The sequence below is a fragment of the Cladophialophora carrionii genome, assembly GCF_000365165.1.
Source record: "Cladophialophora carrionii CBS 160.54 unplaced genomic scaffold supercont1.1, whole genome shotgun sequence".
NCBI lineage: Eukaryota > Fungi > Ascomycota > Eurotiomycetes > Chaetothyriales > Herpotrichiellaceae > Cladophialophora > Cladophialophora carrionii.
The window spans coordinates 4,049,322-4,061,940 of record NW_008481816.1 but is presented as its reverse complement, the minus strand read 5'-3'; the positions used below and the strand labels follow the sequence as shown (position 1 = coordinate 4,061,940).

At 53.8% G+C, this 12,619-nt stretch overlaps 5 protein-coding genes across 5 annotated transcripts; 4 read left to right on the top strand and 1 right to left on the bottom strand.

The window, feature by feature from the left end:
• Positions 1-375: 375 nt before the first annotated feature.
• On the bottom strand, positions 376-1,676 carry G647_01445 (uncharacterized protein; the record flags this gene model as incomplete). The annotated part of the gene is made up of 2 exons (XM_008724845.1): positions 376-817; positions 868-1,676. The coding sequence occupies 2 exons, from the start codon at positions 1,674-1,676 to the stop codon at positions 376-378; spliced, it is 1,251 nt and encodes a 416-aa protein (XP_008723067.1).
• Positions 1,677-3,507: 1,831 nt separating this feature from the next.
• G647_01444 (uncharacterized protein) lies at positions 3,508-4,266 on the top strand (the record flags this gene model as incomplete). The annotated part of the gene is made up of 1 exon (XM_008724844.1): positions 3,508-4,266. One exon carries the CDS (start codon positions 3,508-3,510, stop codon positions 4,264-4,266), a length of 759 nt encoding a protein of 252 aa, XP_008723066.1.
• A 4,439-nt stretch (positions 4,267-8,705) lies between these two features.
• G647_01443 (nicotinate phosphoribosyltransferase) lies at positions 8,706-10,061 on the top strand (the record flags this gene model as incomplete). Its single annotated transcript, XM_008724843.1, has 1 exon — positions 8,706-10,061. The coding sequence occupies one exon, from the start codon at positions 8,706-8,708 to the stop codon at positions 10,059-10,061; it is 1,356 nt and encodes a 451-aa protein (XP_008723065.1).
• Positions 10,062-11,544: 1,483 nt separating this feature from the next.
• G647_01442 (uncharacterized protein) lies at positions 11,545-11,727 on the top strand (the record flags this gene model as incomplete). The annotated part of the gene is made up of 1 exon (XM_008724842.1): positions 11,545-11,727. One exon carries the CDS (start codon positions 11,545-11,547, stop codon positions 11,725-11,727), a length of 183 nt encoding a protein of 60 aa, XP_008723064.1.
• Positions 11,728-11,758: 31 nt separating this feature from the next.
• G647_01441 (uncharacterized protein) lies at positions 11,759-12,612 on the top strand (the record flags this gene model as incomplete). The annotated part of the gene is made up of 2 exons (XM_008724841.1): positions 11,759-12,500; positions 12,554-12,612. The coding sequence occupies 2 exons, from the start codon at positions 11,759-11,761 to the stop codon at positions 12,610-12,612; spliced, it is 801 nt and encodes a 266-aa protein (XP_008723063.1).
• Positions 12,613-12,619: the final 7 nt, after the last annotated feature.

The following is a 12,619-nucleotide window of genomic DNA, read 5'->3' as shown; positions in this document are numbered from 1 at the left end:
CTGGGGGTGGGCAAGAAGGCCACTAAGGAGTAGAAGGGTTTGGTGGTCGTTGTTGTCGTTGTCGTTGGCGGTGTCGGTGTCGGTGTCGGCGGTGTCGATGCCCCGGCCGGCGTCGTTTCGACGTCGTCAGAGCACAGCGCGTGGAGAGAGCGCGAGCCGCAGGGCTCAAAAATGACAAATCACACAATTGAAAACGAGCACCCTCTATTCTGTTGACATGACTTCAGCTCCAATGAAAACGACCTTCTCAATGAGACCGATTATCTTACAATGATGAGACGACCACTTCCGCACACCCACCGTGTCCACTATGCCTTGGCGACGGCCACATCCGTGTAACCCCGTCATGCCGTATCAATGACCTCCCGGCCGCGCTCAGTACTTCTGATATCCCCTTCCACTGGGATACCCATACCCCATCTGGTTCGGATTCCTACCTCCTCCCATCATGGGACTCCCCTGACCCTGGAAACCCGCGCCCACATTCCCCATCATCGGGCTCACCGGGCTGAAATGCTCGACACTGGCACCCATCATTTTCTGCTCGTTCCTCATTCGGTTCATGTCTGCTCTATAGGCCATCACCTCGCCTTGCATCTTCTCATACTTGGCATCTTCAATGAGTCTCTCGTGCTTGCCTGCGCGGCGTTGGCGCACGCAGCAGAATGCAAAGACCAAGATCGCAAGGCCGATGACGCCGCAGACAACGCCGATGATGATGTACTTTGTGGTCTGAGGGAGGCCGTTCCATTTCTGGGAGACCGTCTGGGAGGATGAGGCGGAGTTGTTGCCGTCGAGGGAAATGGGTTTAGTCTCGCTGTAGGAAGGTCAGCGTATGTAAAATGGAAAGGGGCGGAAAATGCTTACTTGAGGATCTTGATGCTCTGCCAGCTGCCCGAGGTATCACCATACACGTATTGAGTTCCTCGGCTAGCATCTGAGACACGGACGGACTTGACGGCCATGGTGAAGGGGACGTCGTCGTAGTTTGTCTCACCACCAGCCCAGTCGATTGTGCCCTGCGGCTGTTTCGGGTCACCACCGGCCCAGATACCGAGCCTGACGTCGCAGGGAGTCTGGGGGAATTTGAGACCATTGTTGGCGTCCTCGTATTTCAACGTGCGGATGATGTTTCCGTCAATGATCCAGTCCAGCTTTTCGGGTGACCAGTCCAGTGTATAGTTGTGCCATGTGTTTTGAGGATCCTCGATAGGATACCAGATGGCGTTGCCGTAATCTGTCTGGTTGCCCTTGCTGAAGAAGTTTGTTTCGACGTATGAATTGTTCCCTCCAATGAATTCCCAGTCCACCTCATCCAGATCCATTGACTGCAAGACCATCGAGCTGACAATACCCTGCCCTGCTGCTGGCTTCATGATGATCTCGACTTGGCCGAAGAAGATGAAGAAGTTGCTCTGGACTGTGGGTGATTGGCCTTGTTGAGCGATCGTGAATTCCGCGCCATCGTCTCCGTAATTGATCGGTCTAGCGGTGACGTTCCATACTTTCTCAGACATGGTGTTCTGGGTGAAATCGATGGTGTAATTGGCGACCCCGAGCGCGGTGTTGGGTGGGCAATCCGTCTTCTCCAAGGGATTGCATGAGGTGAAGGTCTGGCCATAGGCCGTGGCGAGGAGCGACAGCAGGGCAACGGATGTCGCCTTGAAGGAATACATGGTGGTAAGCGGATCTACGTCCCTCAATGTACTCGATGGTGAGATCTAAGTCAAGTGATAGACGATTTCTGTTTCTTGCTGCAGATGCGCCTGAAAGCGACTCCAGGTCCTTCCAGTGATGGCCGTGCGTTGCAGTGAATGTCGGGGCGCTTGGACGCTTTGCAATTGTTTTGCTAAATACAAGAGAGAATGAGCGTGGATTGCGTCGCAGCACAGCGCGACAAGCAGTTGAAATGAGAGACAGCGAGGCAGAAGGAGCGGCTACGGGCGACACGACGGTGTGCTCATCGAGAGGGAGGTCAAGGACAGGACACGAGATGCTTCATGAGTATCTCAGCAAGCTGTTTGAGAGCTCTCGCCAAGGGGTGATTGGCGTGGATCATGAAACGCGTCCTCGGCCAAATCGGTGTTTGATTTCGAAAAGGGGCACGCCAAGGCGCAAGTCCGCCAATCAGAGAGAGGGTGTCGGCCGCGCCTGCCTTGTCTTGTCCAACCGTTCCTGCCCCATCCCCAGCCGCCGTTTAAGCCAGAAGGGCCCTTGTGGTCGGCCTCGGCAGCTTCATGACGGTGGCGTCTGCAAACTTGTGCACACTGATACTACGAGTGAATTACCCCGTAGAGACCCGGCTTCTTCTTGACAGGAATGCTGGATAGAATGCACTCCTTTCAACACGTGACCGCGCTTGGAGTTGGGCAATACTCGTACCCGGCGAGCCAAGATCAGCATCGTACGAGATGACCAGATCGACAAGGAGCAATTTGCCAGCTGCTGTTCCACGCCTATCACCATGAAAATCGATGTCACCAATGTGGCTGTGCATCCAATACCCCGTCAGGCATGCCGAGTCCCAACGAGCCCCCATATTTGCACTTTGGTCAAAGGAGTACGAAGCACGGAGTATCGTCAAGATACTGACCAGATCCATGGATTTCGAATGACTTATACAATATCCATTGTCAAAGCTCTGCACGGCGATAGCTGTTGAAGGTACTCGGCGCTGGTAGTAAATCTAATTCCAAAGCAGCTACTCTTCGGAAGAACAAGCAACCGGTGCTTGAATTGAACGTCGTACTCACAAGATCACGTCTCCCGAGCAGAACAACGCAAAGCTAAGGAAGCTGCGTCTGCGGAAGCACAGCAGGCGAACGATGGTAGCGTTTGACTCAAGAGTCGTCGATGCAGCTGGCCATCTGTTTCGCATGGATAATGATCTTGGACACGGCTGGTGGTCCTCGAAGCAAGAATGGTACTGGACTGGCTGTTGTGCGAATCCAAGGTCTTGTGCGGTAGCGCAACTCCTACACCAGGAACCCCTAGAGGCGTCTTGCGAAGGACGGAATCTACGCATAAGAGCAGTCATGGTGAGTAAAGGCATGATCAACAATGTTTCTTTCTTCACAGTCTCCGGTCAACACACTTCCGGGAATGATCCCGTATCTGACATCTACAGCAACGAGGTTGCTTGAATATGCCCCGCTCCCAGTACATGGGACAACGAGTGCAGCCTCTTGTGAGAAAGCACTGCAGTTCGTTCACGTCTCTGATGCCTCGCTTTATCTCCGTTAAGTCCTGCATCATGATGTCAGGCCTCCAGCATCGTGGGTCTTATTAAAAATCCACCTTTTACCTCATGGACGTGACAGCCTCGTCGCGATCCGAGTAGGTGATGAACAGCGTATACCCTCGGTGGTTCTTTGATGTTCTATTCACTCATCGAATTCCTGTTTTCTTCACGCTCCTATACTGGACTGAACAAAGTCCCTTAACCCGCAGCAGGTAGGACAGTGGCTGTTTCCCCCTAATAAACCGTCCTACCAATTATCAGATCTCATGGCTCAGACCAACCAAGCGGCCTGGCTTAACGAAGTCAAGCAGAACTTCGTGATTGGGTCCGCTGAGGTTGGCAAGCCAGCCAAAGGCGAAGTCCTAGTCAGGAATCACGCCATTGCGATAAACCCCGTCGACCACGCTCAGCAGTCGGGCAGCTACCCGCCAGGCCGCCTCCCGCGAATCCTGGGCAACGATGTCGCGGGCGAGATCATCGATGTCGGCGAAGGCGTCAGTCAATTCCGCAAGGGCGACCGCGTCCTCGGGCACTGCACGGCTCTAAATACCGACGAGGCCAAACACGGTGGTTTCCAGGAATACACCGTCGTGCCGACGGTCGGGTGCGCCGCGATCCCCAAGGACATGAAATACGAGGACGCCTGCGTATTGCCGCTCGCTATCTCCACTGCTGCGTTGGGGTTGTTCCACAAGGAGCACCTGGGGCTGCGCCTCCCACGGGCAGAGCAGAGAGAAGCACTCAAAGGAGATGCCGAAGCCGTATTAATCTGGGGAGGTAGTTCGAGCGTCGGCAGTGCGGCGATCCAGTTGGCCGTGGCGGCCGGGTATACAGTCATCACGACAAGTTCGCCGCGAAATTACCTGCTTTGTAAGAGTCTGGGCGCCAGTGAGGTTTTTGACCGCGCGAGCCTGAGTATCGTCGGGGATTTGACGAGTGCGATGCAGCAATACAAGTGTGCAGGGGCCTTTGACGGTGAGTGCGAGCACATGGAGAAGGCAAGGAAGTGCAACGAGACGGACTGATTGCTGACTTGACCATGACGTGGGGTTCGATTGAACAGCGATTTCCACGAGAGACACACAACTCAATGTTGCCCAGGTGTTGGCGCAGCTTGGTGGTGGGAGGATAGCGCTCTCGTTGCCTGCTACGCCGGATATTCCAGCCACGGTGAATGCGAGGATGAGTGAGTCCGCCACGATACAGTTCATATCCCACCTACCTCCCTACCCACATACCCGCATACCTACCCACCCGGAACATGTGACGATGAAAACGAAGACCTTGCTGCGCGGTACACTAATGAGCAACGTGTCTGCTAGTTTTCGCGGCTTTCATCTTGAGTCAGGACAAGGCGCTCGGCAGGGAGATATACGGCGATTTCTTGCCCGCCGCACTCAAGGACGGGAGGATCAAGCCGGCACCGAGGGTCGACGTCGTGGGTCATGGCGTCGAGCATATCCAGGCGGCAGTGGATAAGCTGAGGGCCGGGGTGTCGGGATCGAAGGTGGTTGTGACGCTTTGAGTAGTCCTCACACTGTAAAGTCGCATGTAGCTCGTCACCCTCTGTGAGTGTCGGGCGGCTGCCACTGTGCTGTACCTCTCAAAGGGAGTCAAGCTCTTCTCCTGGCGTCCGGCATAACTTTGTAATGCTAGGAAGGTAGTGCAGTAGAGATCGAGAGCAGTGAACTCCCGCTTCCTTGTCCATAAATGCAGGCTTCAAGACTCAATAACTAGAGGTATCCCAACGAGGCGGGCCACAACGGCTTGACGCCTTGCCGGTGATACTAGGCACTGAATTCGGCAATTTCCGCAACTCGAGGACCAACGTCGAGGAATGTGATTGGACAGCGCTAACGCAACCAATCGAAAGTGAAGGCAACCGCTCACCCCTGGTTGCCGCTCACCTACAGTCAACTAAGCGGGATCATGTTCTGTGCTTTCTCCGACACCCGCATCCAAACCACAACACTGTTCAGTCATCACAACACATTTCAACAACAACACCAAGACACTATCAGATCGCAAAATAGCAACTGTAGCGATTTCATGCTACTCAAATCAATATCACTTTCACATTGGAATCATCAAGACGAAGTAGGAATTCATAAATAACCATGCCACACAATTATGGCCTCAACGGTGCGAAAATGATCTCTACAGCTTCAACCATCAACACCATGATTGATGGCGAGACAAGAGATTTCGAGGGGAAAGAGGGGCATCATAGGTCCAGCGCGGGGTAACAATCCTGCAATCTCAGACTTTCGCCAAATGCCTCTGTCCCGGTGCTACCCAGCGCTCCCGGCGAAAGGTCTGCCGGACCGGTGTCACATGAATCTGGGCGGGAAAACGCACTGGTCCAAGTCAGTGGGCAACCTGCGCACCCTCGATCGCCGACAGTATGGTATCGACTTCGGCGATGAGGTGAGTAAAGTGTTGTCGGGCGGCTCGACGAGGGTGCCAGGCTTCGCTACGAGAAGCGGAGCTGGCATACCGCTGAAGGGCGGCAGATGGAGCGGCTGCCTCTGGATTGAGATCAGCTTCACGCAAGGTGAGGGGTTTAGAAGCCGGGTCGAGCTTACCTGCTACGCCTGCGACAGCAGGATTACGATCATCGATGCCGGTAGACGAGACGACCATGCTGTTGTGGTGGCTGCTATCATCACCTGCACCTTGGTTGGAGTTTGAGGCCATGACTGAGACGGGTGCGCACCGAGGAAGGCAAAGATGGCTTCGATAGGGTCTATAAGATGGCGAGACAGTGAGTTGCAAGGCAGATTAGTTGGGAAGGGCAGGTGAAGAGAGAAGAAGCACTGGCTGCAGGAGACTGCAAATGCATCTCCGTTTTATACTATGATGTGACTGGGCCAGGGTAACGCAGAGGCAAGGCGAGCTGTAACGCCCGGGATCTTTCCAATCCCCGTCACCCAACACATGTGCAGACCAGTGGACAGTTTGAGCATTTGCCCAGGAGGGAGGACCGAGAGCATTCACCACCCTGGAGAGTCCCAGGACAGCCACATCACCAGGAAGGCAGGGGCGAATGAAGTGAGATGCGGTCCGCATCCTCGTGTATGCTCGCCTCCGCCGTGGTACTGGTTGGTCGTGTACCTGGCCCGACGGTGTTAATTGCTCGGGCACGGCTATGGGCATACAAATGCCTGTCTAGGCTGTAATAGCGAGTGCCATGGGAGGTGACTGAATGAGAAAGCGCCTTGGTTGACTGCGGCGTTACGATGTACAAGATACCTGATCGACCTGGGCCTTCGGCACCCTTCCAGACCGGCCCAGGTCCCCTGATGGCATTTGGGGAATGCGCAGTAGGCTGGACGACGGTCGCTTGAGCAGGACTCGGGACTGCCGCATACGCCGGTTCTGTGTAATCCGCAGTCATTCCGACGAAATCGGACACTCACTACCTGTATAGCTGGTGTTACCGACATCAGACAGTCCATAGCCCCATCAGAATCGAATTGTTACTTCCGCACCGCAATCAGAAAAGATACCCAGCGGTAGGAAGCATGCGAGATACAGAACTACACCCGGCTAGCTACGCCGCCTTTCAATTCCATCCCCTTCGCTTCGCGTTTTATTTTTGCTTCAGCCGGCCAGGTGGAGATTGAGTATGCGACGGGGGCCCATGAACGGCTTTGCAGACATAGCATAGGCGAGGGAGATCTCATGGCAGGCATCCTCAGGGTCGTGCCGCTCTTGCTGGGATAGACTGATGTCGTACCATAGTGGGACTAGCTACAGCAGCCCTAGCATCCGACCGCCTCACGTTCCGAGGCGAGAACACAATGTCAGGCAGATTGAGTCTGTGGTGGCACCAACCCGGGGTTGGCACTTAGCACAAGTCAGGAATGCACATCTCCGGTTTGATTGAAAAGCATTGTTACACTAAATGCAACAGCCCGCTCTCACCGCTTTACGTGTGCAACCACCTCTACACCCACCCAGTCGGGGTTTTCGTAAACAGCACACTAACACAGGTGGCCGGAAGAGTCGGTCAGTGTGCAAAAGTTCGAAGAGCCTTGAAGGGAGAGGACGTCATAGCGCAAGCATAGTGATTCTGGGATTGATATCTATTCTCATCCGGGCGAGTGTCGGCATGCAGCTCACCCGCACCAAGCGCAGACAGTGGTCTAGAATCCAAGCAAGGCTATTGGAACCAAGCTGCTGACTGTCAACACTCTTTGCCATTGACAAGCCCCAGCTTGCTCATGCAGAATGCAGGAACAGCCCATCCTTGACAGAAGCAGCCAGTCGATCTGCGTGCTGGTCCCGGCTCCGACTGTACCAGCTGTACAGGCAGGGTTACCTCAGTTCCATGTGCGAAATAGGCCCCAGCGCTTGATTTCCATGTATTGCGTCTCTGAAGGGCTCTCGACGTTGGGTTCGCCCAAGATGAGGCTGGAATTTGACTGTACTCTGTGGTTCGCCGACAGAAGCCGAACGCCATGCGGCTTTCTTGTCCTGCGGCACCGCCACTGCCTTGTGCACCCAAACGTCGTCAATCCTAGCATCGTTTAGCTGGAGGCGCAGTTCTTCGTACAAGTTTGGGGTGGCTGGTCGGAGGCGCCTTGACTGACGCTTCCTGCATTGTGCCCATACTTACACAAAACGCATTTACTTACGTCGTCAATGAGAACGGCTTCTTTGAGTCCCTTGCTGGCCTCATCAGCGCAATTCAATCGATATGATGATCTCAATAAATGCGGAAGCTGGTCATCGTGTCCCGTCACATGCGCTCTGCATTGAAGCGGGCCAGGTTCTGCTAGTTTCTTTTCATTGAGCAATTCGACAAGGAACGATGGAAACCGCCTTGGCCAGCAGGAACAAGGTAGCTAAGGCATGAACAGATGGTAGTAGTCTGTCCAGTCGAGATACTCCCTGTCGACTCAATCCCCTCGTTTTAGGGGCCTGCGGCAGAGACGGTACTCATGGTAGTCGCTCACGTATCGACAGAGGCACCTCAATGAAAGAGTTATGCGCTAGGATGGCCTCGAGCTGCGAAACCCCCATGATTTGCTGCGTCTATTGGTCGAACACGACGCACCAATCTGGTGAGTGCTGAGCGCTTCCACCATGCTTCATATTTCCAGACTCACTTCGCGCGATGATGGTGGTCGATATTCCGTCAAGCGAAGTTGTGGTGAAGGTGAGCGGAAAGGAGGGTTGGGCTCGGGTGAACCTCGGCCACTAGGTGAAGCCATATGCCAATTACCTATGTAATTCACGCCTGGCGGTCATGCCCGCAAGTCAGATATCAGAGTCGCTGTCATCGTTGTCATAGCCGCCGTCATTCAGGTACACGACGTGCATGGTCTTGTGCGACGGCTAGAGTGCTTCACTCGGGTTTAGCATAGAAGAATGCAACGACCTTGATTGCAGCCTCTTCTTGTTCCTCTCCCGACCGTGATCTCAGGTTGACCTGAAGTTTGATCTCGTGCTCACGAAGATGGCACAACCCAAGCTGCCTGAGGGCGTCTCCTCGTTCCTCGACACTGACCTGTACAAGCTGACTATGCAGTGCGCGGTCCTGAAGTACTTCCCCTCGGTCGATGTCGAGTACAAATTCACGAACCGCACTCCTCAGATGCGGCTGAACCGAGATGCCTTTGTATGGCTGGAAGAGCAACTCCGCAAGCTGGCGAATATTAGACTTGGGCAGCAAGAGTTGCAGTTTCTGCGAAACAATTGCCCATACCTGAGCGCAGACTACCTAGACTATCTACAAACGTTCCGATTGCGGCCCGAGGAACAAGTCCAACTCAAGTTCAATCAAGTCGATGACAGTGAATATGGTGATCTGGACATCACTGTTACTGGCCTCTGGGTCGAGACCATGTTATACGAAATCCCTCTTCTTGCCTTGACGAGCGAGGCATACTTCAAGTTCGTTGACAAAGATTGGGACTATGACGGACAAGAAGAGCAAGCATATGAGAAAGGCGTACAACTGTTCGGCGCAGGCTGCGTGGTGTCGGAGTTCGGATCTAGAAGGAGACGTGACTTTCACACACAGGATCTTGTTATCAAGGGACTGGTAAGGGCATCAAATGAGAAAGATCTTCCCGGAAAGTTGTCGGGTACAAGCAATGTGTACTTTGCAATGAAGCATGGCATTCCACCTGTTGGAACGGTAGCCCATGAGTGGTACATGGGTATTGCTGCGCTTACCAATGACTACGAGCATGCAAATGAAAACGGCCTGCGATATTGGCTCGACGGCTTCGGCAAGGGAGTACTGGGGGTAGCTCTCACCGACACGTTCGGCACAGCAGACTTCTTCAAAGCATTCAAGAAAAGGGTACCTGCGCGAACTTCAGCCTCGCAGGACTCAACAACGGGATATAGCGACGAAGGCGACTCGACGGACACGCAGCCTACATACGCTGAAGTGTTTGCGGGAATTAGGCAAGATTCTGGTGATCCGAAACAGTACATCAAGGATGCCCACGACTTCTACAAGTCCATTGGGGTGACTGGGAAGAGTATCGTATTCTCAGACGCGCTCAACGTCGAAAAGTGCTTGGAATACAGGAAGCTGGCGGAAGATTATGGTTTCAAACCCTCTTTTGGCGTGGGAACATTCTTCACGAATGACTACGACAGAAAGTCGGACCCGCACACCAAGTCAAAGCCACTCAATATTGTCATTAAACTCTCAAAGGCTGGTGGCAGACCGGCAATCAAGATCTCGGACAACATCGGAAAGAACACGGGGCATTCAGCAACTGTGCAAGAGGTCAAGCAAAGGCTTGGCTACACAGAACACGCCTGGAAAGAAGGTGATGAAACGAAAAGATGGTGACAGATCGGGTCGACCATCACCAATGGACTGTTGACTGTCGCAGCCTTGCACCCCCTAACACGTCGGTGGGGAATCGAGGGTCTTACACTTTTGTGGGGAGGGGCGGATGAGGCTGTCGTAGCTCGGGGATTATTGGCGCCGTCGAGTTGCTTGTTTCGAAAGTCGTGTCCAGCGTTCGAGGACGATTTCAGGCAGCTTGAATAAAGAACCTTGGTGCCTATGACAGGAGCCTCAAGTTCCCGGCGAGACCACGCGACTTGCGAGCTCCGCATGAGATCCGCATCTCGGACGTGCCCAAGAAATTCTCAATAATATATGTCTGTGAAGGGACGCTCCTTAACACTGGGGTTGGAACTGGGAGGTGTGACATTGGTTGACATGGGCAAAACACAAGCAACTGCTGAAACGATATCTAGTGTGACGATCGCACAAGCATGTCATCGCATGCCTGAAGCATATTCGGCATGACTGGTGAAGGAAGAAGGTGTTCGACGTGCTAAGTAAGATTGAAAGTGGATGATTGGGTGGAAGAGGCCATTCAAGCCTGTAGCGGGGCAGGGTTTGTCAGGAGTGGTTACAGGCTGCTGAGCGTTCCTATTAAATTATCTCAGCGCCGGCCATGTCGGAAAAGGGAAGGCAGAAAGGGGACAAGCGCTGACTTACATGAGCATCTGGTTCGATGCACGCGAGGATGCTATGCACGATGTCGAAAAAGTCTCTGGGCGGTGCTCGTCCAGAAGCTGCCTGCGGACGTAAACTGCCGCAGGTTGGGTGTGTGCTGTGTACGAGGAACCGAGTGTGCACAGCCATTATTGTGCGAGGCTGCCGCCAATCGTTGTTCAGGTGCTGCCCCAGGTCTCTGTTGGTCTCGCTGTGGCACGGAAGAGCTGCCCAGACGTTTTGCGTGAGCCTGGAAGGCCCCTAGATTTCTGCACAGGGTCCACCGCATCTCTCGCAAGTCGCGCCGCCGCCCGCTACGCTACTTCCCAACTCCGTCCCGGGCTGATCAGCTTTCACTGGGTCGCAATCGTTGATCACTCAGCCCGCCTTCACTTCTCTCTTAGCAACACCAAAGTCCTTTCTTCTTTCAGCACCGTTTCTCTTCAGCTGCTTAGGACCCATCCTGTTTTTCTATTCCTTTCCTTGCATTTCTTCCGACAGCTGCAATCGCGTACTCGATCGAAGTGCGCGTTGACATTGTCGATATCCAACCTGTTGAATTGGACCTTGTTGCACCTTGGAGGAATTGTCTCCTGTCCCTCGGTTTTCAACCAACATACTATAATATTCGTCTCAGCCTTCTGTCATCATGAGTGTAGGTCCTATCGGTTCCACAGGAAGCTTGCCTTGGTCGCTGATCATGCCTCCTACCTCCTGAAACGCGGTGTCATTGAGGACCGCAGCTATTCCGCCGCACCCGGGTCTTGAGCAGCTCGCTGACTTCCACCGCAGTACAATCAGGGCGCCCAGGGTAACCAGGGCTATGGCAACTACAATCCTTACGGAGAATCGGGCAACCCCTATGATCAACGCTACGAAGGTGGCGCTTATGGTAATCAAGGGGCTTACAGCGACCGACCTGAGCCTATACAACAGGGCGGCAATCACTATGCTCAAGATAACCAACGGCAAGGCGGATATGGTACATACACCCAATGCGTTGTAGATATGTGCGTACCGGCTAACCCGCTTCAGAAATGACCAACATGAACGGCGCCGACCCGAACCGCATCCTGAACGAATGTCGAGCTGTCGACCAAGCCATCGACGAGATCGAAGCAGATCTCCAGCGTCTCAAGGGCCTCCAATCACGGTATCTAGCCGACACAAACACCTCCGCTCAGTCGCCTCTACGCTTGGAGGTGGACAGAACCGGTGAAAATATCATGACGAAATACAGGGGCTTGGTCAGCCGGGTCAAGAACATCAAGCAGCAACCGGAATCCGGCAACCCTCGCAATGCCCCTCAAGTCGGCAAGGTCGACCGGAGGCTCAAGACGGCCATCAACCAGTATCAGCAAGTTGAGCGAGAATTCCGAAAGGCGTCTCAAGACCAGATGGCCAGACAATACCGAATCGTTCGCCCGGATGCGTCAGATGCTGAAGTCCGCGAAGCCGTCGAGGACCCTAACAACCAGCAAATCTTCTCTTCTGCATTGATCCAGAGCGACCGTCGTGGTGAAGCACAAACTGTCGCAAGGAACGTCTCTCAACGTCACGAAGATATCCAGAAGATTGAGCGGCAGATGATTGAGCTGGCCCAGCTGTTCCAGGACCTCGAAGCATTGGTGGTGCAACAAGAGCCTGCAGTCACGCAGATCGAACAACGAGGAGAGGAGGTCACGGAGCACGTCGCCAAAGCCAACACTGAGCTCGAAGGCGCAGTTGTCAAGGCGCGCGCTGCTCGTCGCAAGAAGTGGATGTGCTTGGGTATAGTTGGTGAGCATCGTGGGCTTCCTTCTGGCGGCATTCCAATACTAATACGCATCTAGTTCTTATCATCATTATTATTGTGGTGGTGGTCGTTGTGGTTGTCGAAGTTACGAAATAGAAATCCG